General features: G+C 39.6%; 1 protein-coding gene and 1 pseudogene across 2 annotated transcripts in view; one reads left to right on the top strand and one right to left on the bottom strand.

Moving 5' to 3' along the window:
• LOC100940899 (partitioning defective 3 homolog B) overlaps positions 1–19,821 on the top strand; it is a 315,232-nt gene that overhangs the window by 120,673 nt on the left and 174,738 nt on the right. Inside the window, exon 3 of the mRNA XM_023510379.1 lies at positions 16,378–16,466. Coding sequence (XP_023366147.1) covers positions 16,411–16,466 — 56 coding nt within the window. The 5' untranslated portion in view covers positions 16,378–16,410. The remainder of the gene's footprint in view (positions 1–16,377; positions 16,467–19,821) is intronic.
• On the bottom strand, positions 2,317–5,828 carry LOC100941837 (annotated as a pseudogene). Its single transcript, XR_001161059.2, has one exon. The product of XR_001161059.2 is annotated as a nardilysin pseudogene (transcript).

Here is a 19,821-nt window from a genome sequence, read left to right as displayed (position 1 = left end):
TTGCCAGCATAGGTATGACCATGTCCCACTTCAGAGAGGGCTCAGCCCTGGGCTGGGAGTTGCCAGCATAGGTATGACCATGTCCCACTTCAGAGGGGGCTCAGCCCTGGGCTGGGAGTTGCCAGTGTGGGGATGACCGTGTCTCACTTCAGAGGGAGGCTCAGCCCTGGGCTGGGAGTTGCCAGCGTGGGTATGACTGTGTCTCACTTCAGAGGGAGGCTCAGCCCTGGGCTGGGAGTTGCCAGTGTGGGGATGACCGTGTCTCACTTCAGAGGGAGCTCAGGAAGTGGTTACTTTGGGGAAAGCCAGTTTTCACTTACTCTAAAGCAGCAGAGACAAAACTGGAAGAAAATCTTCAGCTCATGGAGGAATTTCAGGGCATTCTTGAGAGCAGTGAAGGAAGAGAGTTTGGAGATGGGAAGTGACATGCCATGGAAGACTGAGAAGCTGAAAGAGAAAAACAATGGGAGAGAAAAGTGGCTCAAGGCTTGTTTCCACCTTGACTTATGATTGAGTCTAAAGACATGAGACAGCCGGGGGAGGAGAGGAATGTTGAACAGGAAGTCCAGAACAGGATTAGCTGTCCTGGTGGGCCTTTCCTACGTCCCATCCCAGTCAACAGTCTCCAGTCTGGAGGCTCAGGATCTGGAAATGTCAGCTTGGAAGGTTCTTTTCTCAACTAGTAAGAACCTACCAATTAAGTCAAGCTTCCAGCAACTGTGGAACTTAGGTGGTTTTAAATATTAGTTTAAATATATTTTATAAATAATGAAAGTCTTTCTAAATTACATTATGATAAATAAAATATAAGAGCATATATAACCAGCCAGGTACAAATCAGTGCATTCACTTTTACTCCAATTATTTCAATCTATAAATAAAGATTAGCTTTCAATTGTACTTTAAATTCTTCTGCCAGAGATGCCTCTGGCAATGGTTCTAGCTAGCTTGCAGCTTTGAATGCAAAGACAGAGTCATATTCATCTTTGAATCCCCCCCAGAGTCCAGCATATTACTCTGCGCGTTGAGCCTAGCATAATATTCTGCACATCATAAATATTATTTTCTATTGAAAGTTAACAGAGAGCCTTTGCGGGAAAGTAAAAGATCTCTTTCCTAGTAAACACCTTGGAAGGATAATGCTGTTTTTCAGGCCTATGCTAAGTGACAGGATACGAAGATGGATGAGACAAACTTCCAACCTCAGAGATCTCAGAACCAAGCCCAAAGACAGACCCATACAGAGATCATTGCACTGATGAGGGAGAAAGAGTCTGTCCGGATCCCTCGGGGACTCGGCTTGTTGCAAGTCGGGTGTGAGAAGACAGATGGCTATTTGCCTGACGCAAAAGCGTATTCTTGATAGATGGTATGTCCAGATATTTACTGAGTATCTGCTCTATGCCAGGCACCGTTCTGAGCTTTTGGGAAACATCAGTGAACACAACAAATAAAAACCACTGTCTTCTTGGAGCTTACATTTTAGGTGTTGACTACTCAACCAGCAATAGATATTATCTTAGAGGGACAGTGCTTCCCCCCACCCCTCAAGAATGTGAAGTGTTAAGTGGGAGATGTGTGCATGTGAGCAGAACTACATGGCGTTTCTTCATGTGATCAGAATGTATTCTGCTCGCCTTTTGCAGAATCTCTCCTAACTCTGTTGCATTTATATACCTTTCCTTAACAAACAAACAAACAAACCTTTTGTTGACCTCTGCCCATGACTACAGCTGTTCTCAGCAGTCAGCCTTCTGGTCTCCTTCTACACTGTTAAGAGCCCACACCGGCCCAGCTGGCTCCGGATCTCCCCATTTCTTCTCTTCATATGGTTGTTTTTGCCACCTCTGCTATTCATCGCTCTTCCCATAAGTCATGGTAAGGGTCGCTCCAGGTGCTTCTCAGATTGTCTGAGAACATCCCTCCCCTAATTCTTTATCTTCAGGAGGAGGTCTTATAAGCTAGTGAAATCTTTTTTTGAAACCACGATCTTCCAATAAAGCTGCCAGGAAGTAGAATGAAAGGATGACAAAGTGATTGGGAAAATGATTGTGTGGAAAAATAGATGGAGGTCACAAGAGAGGAACAGGTGTGCAGGGCAAGGTGAGCAGAGTCTGGAGCCAGGCGGGAAGAGAGTGAAATCTTACACAACAAAGACAGCAAGGAAGACCTTCCCAAGAAGTTCTTGAACATGCCTTATTCACCAACAAAGATGGGCTAGTAATTTGGTTCTCCATGGGATCAACATACAGAGGTTTTCTTTTTTCTTTTTTTTTTTTTTAAATACACGTTGCTTCAGGCCAATGAGACTGCAGTTTATTTGACTATTTTGTGGTAGGGGAGAAAGTTGAGTGTTGCTATGAAAGCCCTGATACCAGTAATGGGAATGACGGAATCTGCCAGCACAGGAGAGGTTGGCAGGTAGGTTAGCTGCATCACTTCACAGGAAGAATTTGAATCTTCACCAGAAGGGGTGCTGTCGTCTTCCAGCTCGTACTTCCCGTATCCAACAACATGAACGCTGAGCATTTTACTCCCTGGTCCTCTATGGTCCTTGAACCAGTTGACCAGGTCTGATTTTGAGAATGACTTCAGTGCTTCAATCTCATGAGCAAGACGATCAAAGAGATACTGCTGTGTCACCACTTCATTCCAGTTCCTACCCACCTCCTCCCCAAGGTGGGTGTCCTCACAGTCCTTCAGCTTGATTAGAGCTGTGACCTGGGTGTTGAATGCATCTGCAGTGAGGTTCTCAATCTTCTCCTCAAAGCTAGTAAGAAACTCTTCTATCTTCTCATGAACAAATTCAGAGTTGTACTTGGTTGTCTGCGTTCCCACGGTGACAGAGAATCCTAGAATCCCAGATGTGTTCCTACAGGTAGGGTATACCTGGTACCCAAGAGTCTGTTTGGTTCGAAGGACGTCAAAACAAGGCTCCTCCATGTGCATCACAAGCAGCTCCATAAGAGTGCATTCTCTTAGACTCCTCGTACCTGACTGGTAGTACACAGTGACTTCAGAGTTGGCATCATCCTTGTTCAGAGCTTTCACTTTGCACAGGTGTTGGCCACTGGGCAGCTCTACCACCTGGAACTGCACAGGCATCTCCTGTTCCAGAGGCATGAACTTCAGCTTATCAACAACATATCTGAGGAAATCCATAGATTCTGTGCTTGTGACATTCCCTTGTACCAGGCCCTCAACAAAGAGCTGGGATTTGAACTCTTTAACAAAGCTCAGCAGAGACTCAAGGGAAAGGCCATCCATCAAAGCCCGGTACTTGTCAATCATTGACCAACGAGCATATTCCAGGATTAAAAGCAGCACATCTTTGGCCAGAGTCTCGGGCTTGATGAGGATGTTAAAGTAGGTCTTCTTCAACTGCTCAGTTATCATGGTAAAGACAGCTGGTATAGAGCTGAACTCAGCTAAGTAGTCAATAATAAGCTGAAAGAGTAGAGGTAGTTTGTGGTTGAATCCTTTCACTCGAATAATTAAACCATGTTCACCAGCTACCAGTTTATACTCCAGCTGAGCCACATCTGCTTCATAAGCTGGTTCCTCGAGGTTATGGGTAAGGATATTGACAAAAATATCAAAGAGAACCACATTTGCTGCAGACTTCTGTATCAAAGGTGAAATTAGATGGAAACGTATATATGCTTTGGGGATCTTGAATTTGTTGTCTTTCTTATACCACAGACAACCTTGTGGAGTATTCATAATTTTAATAGGGTATTCTGTTTCAGGACAATCAAAAGCCTTCAATGTGAAGTCCATGGCTATATACTTGTTTTCAGCTGGAAGATGAAGTTCTGAATTTAATTCGAAATCACTTTTCCATAGTTCAGCCCAAGAGTTTTCAACATCTTCAGTACTATACTGAGTCCCAAACCATTTCTCCTTGAGGTCACATTTTCCCTCATTAGCACCAGACAGTAGAACAAGATTTGCTTTCTGAGGAACTAGTTGATTAAGGGCTTCAGCAATGACTTCTGGCTTATATTCAAAAAGTAGCTGATCTCCTGTGAGAAAGTCCTGCAGTGGATACAGTTGCATGTTTTCACACATGTTTTCCACATACTCAACTGGATCTGTCTGTTCTTGGTAATGAAATTCATTATCCTCAATTTTCTGAATCTCTTCAAAAATTCTTTTCCCTGGACCTAGCTTCTGGAGCATTTTTAAATACTGGAAGACAGTATAAGGAACCTCATAGAAATGTCCATAACCCTCATCAGTCAAGGTACTAGAAATGCTGAACAATGAGTAAGTAGAATTTTGCTCAAATCCTGTCTCACCATTTCCACCAAACAGTGCAAGAGCCCAGCATTTTTTTCTTAGGTAAGAAAGAATGCTTCCTTTGCCTTCATGTCCAACCAGCCAGGAGATATAATGAAGTGGCTTCACTCTGTAATGTTGCTGTTGAGGGGGAATTGCCCATGTGATGGTCAGAGCATGAATTTTTCTGATTGGAACAACTCTATAAAGTTTGTTAAATGCTGGTGTGTCAAATGGATCCGTTAAATGGCCGAAGTTTGGTTTGGGTAACCCATTGTTTGGTATCTGAGAGAAGATTTCAGTCACCCACTTTTCTAAAGTATCCAGTGTTTCTTTGGATTGAACCACTAAAGTCATGTAATGAGCAGAGTAGTATCCCATCCAGAATTCTCTCAATCTGGCATGTGTATCAATATTATTCTTTTTTGGCTCATGCTTGAGAGTCTCAGCTTTTCCCCAAAAAATTTCCCCATAGGATGTCCAGGTCTAGCAAGGCTTCCAAATAACATTTCCTTCCTGTTTGCATCAGAAGGTCGTGTGAGTTGATATTCACTACCAACAGCTTCAACTTCACGGTCAGTTGCATCTCTGATCAGTAGTGGAAGGATGAAGAACTGGGCCCATCTATCCAGGGCTTCCTTGAAGTATTTTCTCTGGACGTCAAACTGAAAGACTGTGCGTTCACAATCAGTTGAGGCATTATCACTACCCCCATGTTTCTTCAGGAAGGCATCAAACCCATCCTCATCTGGATATTTCAAACTACCCGTGAATACCATGTGCTCCAAAAAGTGTGCCAGCCCAGGAAGGTCATCTGGATCAGCAAAACTCCCAGCTCCAACACAAAGAGCCACTGCAGACTGTTTTTCAGTGGTTTTCTTTCTAGCTTCTGCTCTCTTTTCTATTTCTTCCAATTCATTATCCTCAGTATCAATGTCGTCATCATCATGTTCATCATCATCATCATCAAACTCATCTTCGTCATCTAAACCCTCTTCATCATCATCTTCTATTTCAGCTCCAGAATCTTCATCATCATCATCTTCTTCCTCTTCTTCCTCATCTCCATTGTCTATTGCATTTCCTGTTTTACCTTCCGTATTAGTTAGGTCTGAAATCAAAAGTGCCTGCAAGCCATTCCGTAATTTGATGTATCAGTATTGCTTGGGGTCGCTGGGAGACTTGACGATCTCAGGGTCTCCAGCATTACTGAGAGACCCTCTCCTCCATCTCTCGTCCTCAGATTCATCTGCTCCTACATGGGCAACCCGGCCGCTCTCGCCCAAATCCTGCCCATTGGGCTGCACGTCAGGGCAACTGCAGGTAGACTTCGCCTTGTTTCTTCCTGGCATGGTCAGAGTGGGAAAGGGTCTGGCAGCAGCAGAGTCTTCGCACCGACCCCGCGCCCCGATTCTCCACAGAGCCGCAAGCTCCCGCCCGGCCTCACCCCACAACTTCCTCCCGGTGGCACAGACTGCAGCAACCCTGACTCTCCTCAGCATTCACCACCACGCTGGAGCGATGGATATCCCGCCTCCCAGGGCCCACCTCCTCCTCCTACTCTTCCAGCCGCTCCTCCTCCGCCGCGTTCCAGAGGCGGTGGCCAACATACAGAGTTTTTCAACATAGACTTTTGACTTCCTAATTTTTTTTTTTTTTTCAGTTTTTGGCCAGGGCTGAGTTTGAATCTGCCACCTCCGGTACATGGGGCCGGTGCCCTATGCCATTGAGCCACAGGCACTGCCCAGAATTTTTTTTTTAATAAAAATGTACTACTAAACTAAGCACATAAACAAATCAGTGTGCTTTTTTTCCCCCCTCTCTCTCTTTTCCTCCTTTGTGAAACAGCTGTGGAATTGGTCTGTGCGTTCAGAATTTTCTGCAGGACATGTTTGTAGTGAAGCCTGGCAGGGAAGAGTGTCTGTGTGGCCTGAGTGAAATATGTGTGGAGAGAGAACCGATTCCTCGTCAAGGTCCTTTTATCTTTACTCTGTCTTAACCACACCTGGCGTGTGTCTAGCTGTGCTTCAATGTATATGGGACGTTTACTAGAGCCAAACTTGATGGAAATCTATTTCAACTAGCAAAATGAAAGGGGTTAAGCTGGAAATGTTTTGTAATTGCTGAATTATCACAACCTTTTCCAGTTTTTTAAACATTTCATTATTATTATTATTAATCTATCAGCCTTAAGTGATGGTCTGTAGTTATAAATGAAACCCTAATGTCAGCAAGCTATTCATTTTGACAGGCTGGATTCTCTATATTCAAGAAGATGGTCTAGTTTAAATAGAGATTAGTAGAAGCAGCACATGTTTACACCTCTGATGACTTTGATCATATGTCTTATGACGGTAGCACCATCTGAGGCAAACCCTGTGGAGACTCCTTCTTTGAATATCAGCATCCTTTCAACAATAAACAGCATTATCTGGGTGTCCTGAAACATCAAACTTCAGCAGTTTTGATATGTTTAGTGATCTAAAAAACTAGAAAAAAATTAACTGTAACTGGGTGGGGGCCATCATCCAATTATAGGTGGAAATGGTGATCGTAAACATGCCTGTGTCAGTCTGGTACCTGGAAAAAAAATTGTTTTCCCCTCTCTTTTTAGCTCTTTTAAAATGTGTTATTGAAGAGAAAACAGTGAACATTAAAAGAGGAGCTGTGGCACTGGCTTACTGAACTTCTGTAACTGCAATTCTGAAGGTTTTAAGCAGCTTTTCCTTGAATGTGGTCGTGTGTGGAGTGGCACACTCCTTGGTGTTGGGCTTACGCTGGAAGCTTCACGGGCCGGATGAAATGCTGCTCTCAGCATCAATAGTTGTTCTCACTTTGGAGACCGGGACAAGATTGGTCAGGGTGCTTTGTCCACTCGGATTTCACAAGCAAAACGAGACGCCCTCCCCCATACCCTCAGTCTTCATTTGCAACTCACAGCTGTATTTTGACACCTGGTATCAGGATTAGTCAAGGCCACTTTGTAAATTTTGACCAAAAATAAACAATAAGAGCAAACACAAACAAATGAAAATGCACAGCAGGCAAAATAAACATTTTTAAGAATTTCATTTCTAAAATTTCATTTGTCTTTTGAAATCTAAATCCGAATACTAGAAAATCATAAAAAATGAACTCTATCTGTGCTGATTATTAGCAGTGAGAAGGAAAGGAAGTAGCTGAGAAAAGGTCATAGAAAAATAAAAAGAAATGTGAGTGCAGAGAGAGGGTTTTGCTTTAATTTCAAGTACAGTTGAAGCCATAGATTTATTCATCAAAAGTTATACAGAAATCGGAATGTTAAGAAATTATAAAAGTAAGGTCAGGCGCAGGTAAGTAAGGTAAGGTAAGACTCATGCTTGTAATCCCAGCACTTGGGAGGCCAAGGCAGGTGGATTGCCAGAGCGCACAGGTTCGAGTTTGAGACCAGCCTGAGCCAGAGCAAGACCCGGTCTCTAAAAATAGCCATGTGTTGTGGCAAGGTGCCTTTAATCCCAGCTACTTGGGAAGCTGAGGCAAGAGGATCACTTGAACCCAAGAGTTTGAGGTTGCTATGAGCTAAGACACCACGGTCACCCTACCAAGGGTGACTTAGTGAGACTCTGTTTTTGTTTTTTTTTTTAAATTAAATGATAGCTGTGTACATTAATGTAATCATGGGGTACAGTGTGGTGTTTTCATATACAATTTGAAATATTGTCATCAAACTGGTTAACATAGCCTTCATTCATTTTCTTAGTTATTGTGTTAAGATGTTTGTATTCTACTTTTAGAAAGATTCACTTGTACCCTTGTAAGATAAACCATAGAGGTGATCCCTCGAATCACCCTCCCTCCACCCATCTACCCTCCTCCCCTCTCCTCCCCCTTCCCATATTCTTAGGCTATAATTAGGTGATAGCTTTCCTATGAAAGCTATAAATTAGTTTCATAATAGGGCTGTGGACATTGGATACTTTTTCTTCCATTCTTGAGATACTTTGCTAAGAAGAACATTTTCCAGCTCCATCCATGGAGACTCTGGATGGATGGATGGATGACTCTGTCTTAAAAAAAAAAAAAAGAAAAATATACCTACTGTGAGAGTTTGCCTGAAGGGAAGCTTTCCAAGAAAACATTTGTTCAGATGAATTCTCCTTATTTTATCTATTGGAAAATTTTTATACACATATTTTTTCATTTGATATACCTCAACTGAATACTGTGAGTTTTTATACCTGGACTGGACCTTAGAATTCTTCCTATCCCCATTTTACAGATAATCAAAGTGAGAAGCAGAAGATTACGTTCCTGGCAACCAAGCAAAGCAATGATAGAATTTAGATGGAAATTTATGTCTCTTTTGTTTTAGACCAGATCTTCATTTGGTCACTCTGCCTTGGCCTTTGCCCTTTTAAAAATTATTTTTAATAAACCTGTGAAAATGATTCAGCATCTCTTGGACACTTATCCGATGAAAAGATGGCATAGCCAACCCTGATTGTGTTGATAATCTATGGGATTTAGCCTATGCAGAACGCAACCCTCAACTGCACGACCTCTGTAAAAATAGTCACCTGGAAGTTGCTTATCTGCGTGGCTCAGTGTAGAGTGTGTGTGCAGGTGTATCCCCACACGCGTGCATGCTCCCTGCCAGGCAAGCTTGTGAGCTAGCCATGTCATACTGTTAATGGTTTTACCTCCTTCCAAGATTAGCAAAGGACTGCTTACTATTTATGATCTAATTAATTGTGTTCTCAGAGAATAATTTTTTATTATAAAAATGCAATAATTAGAGTACAACCTCTAGAATAATAAAACATTTGATAGTTTTTCATGTAAATAATTTCTCTTAATGTTTTACAATATGGCGTCTTTTCCTCATCCTGTTTGTCTAAAATTAATAACCAAGAGATATGACCAGGTAAATACAGTTAACATGTTTTCATTGAAAACTCAATCTTAGGAGGCAGGGGTCCCCTAGGAACACTGGTTCTTTCTTTGACCCTCAGGTCCTCATTGGACAAGACAGTAATTTTCTTGTCCTTGCATACATTCATGTATAAAGTTAGAAGAGAAATGCCAAGAAATTACCTAGGATTGTCAGGAATATACACCTAATTAGATGTGAAATGGTTTGAGATTTTTGAAAGGAAGGCCAAGTATGCTCAAGACATTAGTATAACTTTTCTTAATGCTGATAGAAGAAAAGGATCCACAAAATGTATAATAAGGTCAGTCAGTATTCGTGAAGTCAGCAAGTATATATCACGGTATGCAGAAAGCATGCAGAATTAAGAATCACGAGTCCTAGATTCTGGCTTTGTTCCTGTCACACCTTGGAGAAAGGTTCCTGGGTCTGCATTTCCTTAGTTATAGAATGAGTGAACTAGACTAGCTCTTCAGCACCATTTTTTCCAGGGTTCGTTAATATCGGTTAGGAATTTTGCCTAAGTCTCAGATCTGCGTTAGTTACTATAAAGCTATAGGGCAAGTTTCTAAGTGTGGTTCCTGGACTAATAGCATCAGACAGTTGTTAGAAATACAGACTGTCAGGTCTAACGCTGGACATTCTCCATCAGTACATCAAGAGTAGGGCTCAACAATCTATTTTCACAAGGCTCCAGGTGATTCTTCTGTCCCAAGCTGAAGTTTAAGCACTACTAGTAGAAGTGAAAAAGAATAAAGTATAGCCCTTATTCTTAAATAGCTTATGATTTAGTACTTCTAAAATTTCCAATTGTCTTGCCAATGTCTATATATGTATATATATATATATATGTATAAAATCTAATGCTGTGTGTGTTGAGTATGAATGTAGTAAATTATAGACATGCTAATTGCCAAGACTGTAGTAACATTTAGGAACGGTGTCTATGAAGGCCACTGAGAGACTTCCCCAGGGCAAGGCATTACTCGAGGCATGAAAAATATATATTAGGTCAAGTTTGAATAATAGCGTTAGACAATTGGAAAGCATGTTTATTTCACGTGTGCTTATTGAATGCAGTTTGTTTTTGCTTTAGTACTGGTATTTTTGTTCTAAAGAGTAAAACCAAAGAAGATATGCCCAGAATTTTAATTTTAAAATTTACATTATGTTTATGTTATCAGCACCAGGCACATAACCTCATGCTCAGTTCTCCTCCATGCAATTTTTCTATTACTCTCATTCTAAAATTCATGTGCAATATCAAGAGAAATTTGTAGTTGACTTTTCAGAATGCAAATCTTGTTGTAAAATGCAGCTGAGTATTTGAAACACAGCTCAGTGGCAGGTGAAATTTTGTGGGCACGTAGTTTCAAATACAGCTAAAGTGTGTCACGTGGAGAAAATGATGTCAATATATGACGTGAGTCATAAGTCATTACCTACAGGTCAGAGAGAGAGAGAGAGATCTCCTAATTGATGGGACAGCTATAGGGCATCCTCAAAGTTGCCATACAAATGGGAAATTGTAGATCAATGTACCTTTATTTGCAAAATATTCATTATGAAATTTTACAAAATATTTACCAAATATTATCTACATGTCGGATGTCGTTTGTAAAATTTCATAATGAAAATTTTGTAAATAAAGGTACATTGAGCTACAATTTTCCATTTTCCTTGTGTATGGTGACTTTTGGGACATTCTATATTTTACTTCTCAGCTGAGAGATAAAAAGCAGAGCTCTAAAACTATTTTTAATTTTGTTTTGTACTATGGTCACCCAGGGAAAATGCAATGATAAGTTGGGAATGCAATGAGGATTCTTCTTCCAAAAAGTTTTATCAAGAGTGTTAAGTTTCTTTAGAAACTAATGATGCTTCATAATGAACACACGTTCCTATGTGAAATCAGTGACTTCCACCAGCTGTGAAATGCAAAATGATAGCCTGGTGCCAACGTTGTGGTCACCCCTGGAGAAAGGGCTGCCCTCCCGGCACTTGGCCCTTTCCTCGCAGCCTGTGAGCATTTGCAGTTGTTAGCGCTGGTGCTAACTAAATGTAAACACCTTTACTTTCCAGCTGCTGCTAATTGGTTGGGGAATATTTATGTAAGTGTTGATTTTAAAGCTAAAAATAGCGTGGTGATGTTTAAATCCAACTCATTCTGGCTGTCAGAAATGCTCCCGTGATCCTGAAAGTGTTGCTAAAAATGTACACTTCTTAAAAATTGTAGTAATTAAACTTGTCTGTTGTGAGAGCCACATATGATATGCCCTCAACTCTAATAAAAGAGGTAAAGGACAAACTTCTTAAAGGCCTCTTCCCAGGTGGCAAGACACAGTCTCCTGCTAACCTTTATTAGAGAGCAAGGGACAGCAACATAGGCAAAAGAGGGGACAAAATAAATTCTGAAACAGCCTTATGCCTTATGTTTCATGCAGCTGATCATATCCCTCTATTCTAAGGTAACATTAAAATAGAAGTTGTAATAATTTTACTAATAAAGTTAGATACAGAGCTTCCAAACTTGTGCTTCCTAGAGGCAAGTTGGAGAATTTGAAATCACATAATTAATTGTTCTGAAACCTGAAGGAAATATGGTGGCTGTTCTGCACCAGTTGTTTATACCTCTAGTTTTTTATAGGCAGGGTTATTTTTCCCCTTTTCTTCTAAATTTAAAAGTCATCATTTTATAGATTTTTCTCAAAGTTATTAAAATGAACTGTGAAAAAGTATTATCTTCCATTTTAGACATATAATTTCATGACTTTTCATCTTGTAAGGTAGTGAAAGGAAATGCTTAAGTGCTCTTAAATTATTGCTTGCCAATTCTTTTGTAATCTTTGGAAAAAGTGATTTTATGTACCCTGTTAAGAGATAAGCTGCCTTCGTCCGTAAGTATAAAAGCACTGTGCTGCTACTGTGTTGTTGAAGTTAATTTGAAATTGGCTATGGAGGATGCCTTAAGCATTTGTCTCTTTGCCCCATCTCTAGAGACTATCAAGAAATCCTGTTATTGCAATATATAGAAATGATTTTGCCAAATGAGAAACACTGCTTGTTGGTTGAGATAATAAACTATAGATCCTACCCCTTTTTGATAGCTGTGGCAAGGTAAAGAGTTTTTGATCCTACCTTAACAATAGCAGAACTTCTGTCTTGGACAGAAAAGGCCATGAATGAGCATTCTTTTTGAAGTCTGTAGTTATTGTCATGTCTTCAACAAATGCCCAGAATTCCCCTTGATCAAGTCATCACATTGCAGTTGGCCCAATATTACTTGCTTACTCTAATTGATATTTTCATATACTTAGAGCATTGATTTGTTGATATAAATAGAACATTTACCTGTCTTGTAACTAGAACTAGAAGAAACACTCCTTTTTAACCTTGCATAATATTGATTTAAACACATGAACAGGAAAGTATGTTATTTTCCTACCTGGGTTAGGGATCAACAAGAAAGTTCCACTTAGACTAGGGAGCAAAGAGGCAACAATGGTTAGAAAATATTCCCATTTTTTTCTTTGACAACCTGGGGATACTCATGCAAAATGCCAAATTGAAAGGAATATTTATTTTTAGCTTACTGCCTATTAAGCAGTAACTGTTAGTGAATTGGAAGACTTTATATTGTTAAGATGGTAATACTCTCCAAATTTATCTGTGGAGTCAATGTGTTATTCCCATCAAAAACCCAGCTGTGTTTTTCACAGATATCAACAAGCTTATTCTAAAATTAAAATGGAAATGTAAGAGACCTAGAATAGCTAAAAACAATCTTGTAAAAGAAGAATGAATTTGGAAGACTTGCACATCCTTATCTCAAAATTTAACACAAAGATACAAGAATAAAGACTATGTAATACTTGCATAAGAATAGACATATAGATCAATGGAATAGAATTGAAAGTCCAGAAATAAACCCTTCCATTTTTGGTCAATTGATTTTTTTTACAAGGGAGTCAAAATAATTCAATGAGGAAGAAGTAATCTTTTCAACAAATGATACTAAATAACATGCAAAGATTGAATTTGAAACCCTACCTCACACCATATATGTAAATTAACTCAACATGACAATAGGCATAAAATGTAAGCCCTAACACTATTAAACTTTGGAAGACATAGGCATAAATATTTATGGCCTTGTGTTTGGGCAACATTCCTTAGATATAACAACAAAATCACAAATGGGGGAAAAAGTAAATAAATTGGACTTCATTAAAAGTAAAATCTTTTATGCTTTGAAGTTTATATAAAGCAAGTGAAGATAACCCACAGAATGAAAAAGATATTTGCAAATCACGTACATCTTTGATAAGAAATTTGTATACAGAATATTTAAAGAACTCTTTATAAGTAAATGATAATAAAACAAATAATCAGACATTTCTCCATAGAAGATACATAGAAGATTACAAGTGACCAGTAATCACATGAAAAGAAGCTCAACATCATTAGTCATTGCAGAAATGCAAATCAAAACTACAGTGAGATGTCACCTTCTACTCACTAAGATGGCTAAAATAAAAAAAATTAAAGTTAAAAAAGGAAATTAACAAGTGTTGGTAAGAATATGGAGAAATTGGAATGATCGCATATTGCCAATAGGAATGGCAAATTATGAGGACACCATGAAGATAGTAGCCATCCTTCAAAATGTTAACACGTACCCGACAGTTCCACTTCTCAGTGTATCCCTAAGGGAGTTGAAAACATATGTTCACATAGGAACTCGTGCACAAATGTTCATAGCAACATTATTCATAACAGGTGAAAAGTGGTAACAGCCCAAATGTCCACCAGATGACAGATGCGTAAACCAAATGTGGTATATTCATAAAATGGGATATTATTGGGTCATAAAATGGAATAAAATACTGATAGATAACATGAGTGAGCTTTGAAAACATTATTCCAAGTGAAAGAAGTGAGAGGAGTTATGGTCTAATGATATGAAATGTTCGGGACAGGCAAATCCTTATAGACAGAAAACAGATTAACTAGGAGCTTCTGGAGCGGGGAGAATGGGGAGCGACTGCTCATAGGTGTGGGGTTTCTTTTTGGAGTGATGAACATGTTATGACATTAGACGGTGATGACTGCAAAACTCTATGAATATACTGAAAAGCACTGAATTGTAGGCTCTACAATGATAAATCTCATGTGAATTATATCTCGAGAAAGCTGTTGTAAGATGACAAAATGAATCTTTTTTTTTATTTCCTTGCTTTTTTATTTTTGTTTATTTGCTTTCTGTTGTTGTTGTTGTTGTGACAGAGTCCCACCCTATGCTCTGAGCACAGTGCCAGGGCCTCATAGCTCTCTGTAACCTCCGATTTGGGCTGTGGGCATCCTTCTGCCTCAGCCTCCAGTAGCCGCTGGGATTCATAGGTGCTCGCCATAGCACCTGGCCAAGTTTTTCATTTTTTTATGAGTCGGGTCTCACTCTCACTCAAGCATGTCACAAACTCCTGGACTCAAGCAGTTCTCTCTCCTCAGCCTCCCACAAACCAATCCTGAGTGTGGCTGCATCCCTGGCAAATGTGTTGAGTGAAACCTCATGAGACACCCAACCCTGGAACTCGGCTGGTTCGAAATTTCTGACTCACAGAAACCGTGAGAGTTAACAAATATTTATTTTTAATTGATTACGTTCTGGAATAATATTGTACCTTAGAAAACCAATATGTATGAACTTGGTGTCTTCTTTGCTTGATAGATAGAAAACTAGACACAATTTCACTTCTGTATAAAAGAGACAGATAAAGTTAATGATTTGGGCATAAATAAGGTCATCAAACATTCTGATATATATATAAGTCACAGGTTCACATATTTTGTAAAAAATATTTGCCGAAGTACGTTTGGTATTTGTCCAACCTCGTCTGCTTTTACCTATAAGCGTATATCAAGCCCTTCGAATTAAAACACTAATCAACACAATGTTTGAGAGGGTCTCAGACGTGACTGTTTGTAGATAGGTACCTTAAACTGCACAGTGTTCATTAACTTTATAGATTTTCTTCCTTTTCTTCATATAGAGAAAAGAAACATAATAAGGAGTGTGGACCAAATCTTTCACAAAACCACAAAGCCCTGCCTGAAGCACTGCTGCTCAGTGTAAAAGCGAGAGACTTTTCTTGCTTCACTCAGTTCACTGCAGCAAAGTGCTTTGGTTGCAGCTCCGTGCCTTGTTTTCCTTGTGACATTACTCTCATTTACTTACCCAGTCCCTTAAGCTCACCTGTTGTCTTACACTCTTTGTCAGAGCCATTCAGAACCCTGAAAACTCTGTTCATAGGTCCGGTCTTTGCTGATGGGTCTCTGCATGTGGTTTGTTGCTGCTTTGATGAAAGCAGAGCTTATGACTATCACAATTTGTGACTCTGCTTCTGAAGAGCAGGGAATCCACAGAATTGCCTATTAAGGAACAGCTCGCAGGCCTATCAGAGAACCCGTGCCTTCCCCACCGAAGGATCAGCATCGGGCACACTTTCTAGAATGCCTTCCCCTCCTTCTCTGGGTAACATCCAGCTCCGCTTTGTCACCCCCTGGAGGGCAGGACCCCCCTCTCTTACTTCGCTGTAGTGGAAGTCCGGCTACCATTTTTCAAATTAAGTAGTCAATTTTAGTTTCTGCCTGGGAAGATCATCTTCAGAATCAAGTTTTAGGACAAAGAAAGAACTCTAGAGTTCTTTGTCCTGCAATGTTGCGGCCCCACTTCTGACCCAGCCGATTTTGCCTGGCAACATTTTTTTCATGGATTTTGCTTTCATTATATTTTAGCGTTGGGGTGGGGGATGTGAGCAAGTGCAGTACATTAGAACTAATCTATCACCGCCTGTCACTGGAGCCTCCCTGTTGGTATTCCTTTTCCTTGCTGGTTAGAAACCCTCAATCCCAAATGCCTATGGTTGCGTAGCGGGAAGCTAAATGATGTATTCCAGAGCTCTTAACATATTGCTTTATGTAGATGGCCCATTTGAGTATTTCAGGAACCAAATGGGAGAGAAAAGAGCATTGAAAGATTAACACCTGTTCCCTGTCTTCAAGGAAATTGGAGCATGCCGTATATCTCCAGAGTAAAATCATTTACTCTCCCATGTTGAAACATTCTGTTCACATTTTCGGTTCAGTATGTAAGGCAACCACTTGCTTATGGATTTGTTTCACTGCAGGATTCCACGCAGAACTTGGAAGACAGAGAAGTCATGAACGGTGTGCAGACAGAACTACAAACCTCGCCCAAACCCAAGGACACACTGAGGTATTCTCTTTATACAAATGGGAATATTTTATTTCTTTATTCTTTGACTTTTGTTTCCTTACTAGTTTATAATTGTTCTTATTTTATAGGAAAGATCAAAATAAATAGAATTATGGAGAGAAACATGTCCCAATTCTAATACTAATTACTTAATCACTCTTTTTTTGTGTTTCTTCCTAAGATGTAAGAACTTACAAACATTTATACCAGTGATCCTCAATCCTTTCAATAAATAACCTTCTGTAACCAGGATTTCTTAATTGCTGCTGCTGCTTTTTGAAAAAGACTTTGAAGTGAATATTTCAGAGTTCACCGTGCTTGAGTGTTTTACTCTGGACATTAGCCCTTTCGATACTGCTCCGTAATATGTCTTAACAATCCTGCAACATTTTACTTGATGTATGTAAATCGAATCATGCTATTAACCAGAAATGTTCATGTTTTAGTGAAAAGAACTCATTTGAAGTCATTCGCTCTTATGCCCCTGAATTCCAGTTCCGCTCTAGACACTAACTGACTCCCAGCTGGGCTGCTTACTGGTTCTGTTAGCTTGTTACTCATCGCTCTTTCCCTTAGTTTCTGGTCTGCAAAGTGGAAATGTTATTAAAACCTTTCAGAGGGTTGGGGAGAGGATTGAATGAGTTACCATTTGTAAAACACTTTGAACACCTGTATTTGCGGTTGTGAGTACTACTATGATTGTTATCATTCCTATCATTGTTATTATCACCATTATCATTTAGTTGTTTCAATTTGAAAGAAGGAAAATAATTCTGTATTTAATAAATGGTTGGCTTCAGCATCGAGTGAAGCTGCTGACGCTGGTACTCAAACAATGTATCCCTTTCCTTAAGTCCGATAAGTGCCAAGAGATTTGCATGAAGTGGGATGTAGATTCTCCTTTAACTTATAATTTATAGCCATATAAGCATAATGACTATTTAGATTGTTTCTTTGATTAATGAGCTGCATAGTATTGAAATTTTGCTACAGAAAATCTGCAGGTTACTGTCTTTTCAAAAGCTTTTCATAAGATTGTTTTTGGAGGGAGGGATAATGAGTCTAATACTTTAATTCTGTTTGGCTTTAATTTTATTTTTTTTTTAACATTGGCCTTTTGAAAAGTTTGCTAATATCTTGGCCAAATGCTGTGTGGATAGCCATTAGAAAGTGAACAATTCGTTTATAGTTGCATGAACAAATTAGCTAGCATCCTCCCTGTATAGGGAATTGAGACAAATGGAGTATAGGAATTTTTAAAATGTATATTATTTAATTAAAATACATGTACATGTATAATTTGATTATCAAAACAGCTCTTTTGCACATTTTTTATCACCTTCGGTAGATTGAAGAACAGCAATTCAGAGCAATTAAATAATAGCTACTGACCATCAATACCTACCATTCTTGTCTGCAAATCCATTGATTCAAACCTTTCCTATTCTGTGTGCCTTCCCTGAAGGCACATTTGCTCCATGACCAAAGTTAGAAACTTCATACAGTAGTGTGTGTGCCAGTCTGGGTGGGGGTGGGGGGAACACAGCTGAAATCACTCTGAAGTCAGATTCAGAAACTAAAGTGAGTGTGAACTTCCAGCACACACAGACACTGTAGTGGAAGAGGATGAAACAATCTTAACATCACAGGACGCACAGCTAACGGGGGAAAGCTCACAGGTCAAGGACAGTGGTTCCAGCTGGTATGAGATGATGAGAAAGTTGTTTGTTAGAGAGAAATTTGGAAGCCACTTACAGTTGGGCAGGAAGGATCTGATATCCCACAGAACATGGCCCAGGCATAGGATTGTGGGCGAACTTCCACATAGGTAGCGTAGAAGCTCTGTAAATTACTTGTAAAGTCCATCTCAAACAGGTTTTCACCTATTTCATCCCCATAGTTATTGCTCAAGCATTTGTTACCTCTTGGCTAGTCTATTGCAATAACTTACTAACTCCTCTCTCAAGTATCAATCTCTTTATTTTCACTGATCCCACAATTAGGTAAAACTTTTTAAACCATAGCATTTATCAAACCATTCCTTAGTTCCTAAACCTTTAGATTCAGGTAAGTCCTGGGCTTGCACACTGGATGTGCCACTCACTCCCTGTGCAAATCTTAGACTAATATGTAACTTCTTTAAAATATTTTTTTATAGGAAAAAGGATATCATAGCCACCTAGATTATTGTGAACGTCAAATGAAATATATTATAGCAAATAACTTAGCACAATGCTAAATTAAAGGCCAGAAGAACATTAATTGCTCCTGAAATTATCATCGCCATGATTATACATTTTACAATTTGTTGTAACTAGTTGTCATTCTCCCAGACAAGACTGTGAATCCTCCAAAGGCTCTGTGGCACCTAACACAGATTTTGCAACAAAACAGGCATATTTGTTGAGTGCATTACTGAACAAGTATAACACATTGTTCTTTAAGTCATAAGTATAACTACCATGTTTCCCCCAAAATAAGACACTGTCTTATATTTCTTTTTTCTCAAGAAGACACACTAGGGCTTATTTTCAGGGGATGTCTTATTTTTATTAAGTATAATACAACAATCTACATTTATTCAAATACAGTTAAGTCATCTTCTTCTGGAACCTGACGGGGGAGCCGACCTTGTTGGTGGGGCTGGCACTAGTGATGCATGAACTCCTTTCTCCTAGCTGTTCGCATATGCGCAATAGGATGCCTGCGACCCCAGTTACCACATGCGCACCCATAAACAGCTCAGAAAAAAGAGCTGTGGCAGATAAAAGGTATTCCAATTTTCCTCATCGCTCCACACTGAAATGCATGGTTGCATAGCCACGCCCATCACTAGGTCTTATTATTGGGGTAGGGCTTATATTTAACAAATGCATAGAAATCCTGCTAGGGCTAATTTGGGGGGTAGGTCTTATTTTCGGGGAAACACGGTATTAACAACTCACCTATTATTAATGCAAACATTTGTAATCAAAGAAAAATAACACTTTATTTTTTATTTTTTATTTTTTTGAGACATAGTCTCACTTTGTTGCCCCGGGTAGAGTGCTGTAGCATCATAGCTCACAGCAACCTCAAACACTTGGACTCAGGTGATCCTTCTTTCTCAGCCTCCTAAGTAAATGGAACTACAAGTGTGTACCACTATGCCCACCTAGTTTTTCTAGTTTCTCAATTTTTTTTTGAGACATAGTCTCACTTTGTTGCCCCCAGTAGAGTATGGTATCATAGCTCATAGCAACCTCAAACTTTTCAGCTCAAGTGATTCTCTTGCCTTAGTCTCCTGAATAAATGGAACTACAGGTATGCACCACTATGCCCGGCTAGTTTTTCTATTTTTTTAACTTTTTTTTTT

This window comes from Otolemur garnettii, unplaced genomic scaffold, assembly GCF_000181295.1.
Source record: "Otolemur garnettii isolate 467f Iridium unplaced genomic scaffold, OtoGar3 scaffold00013, whole genome shotgun sequence".
Classification (NCBI taxonomy): domain Eukaryota; kingdom Metazoa; phylum Chordata; class Mammalia; order Primates; family Galagidae; genus Otolemur; species Otolemur garnettii.
The sequence above is the reverse complement of the archived record's forward strand: the minus strand, read 5'-3'. Positions and strand labels throughout refer to the sequence as shown.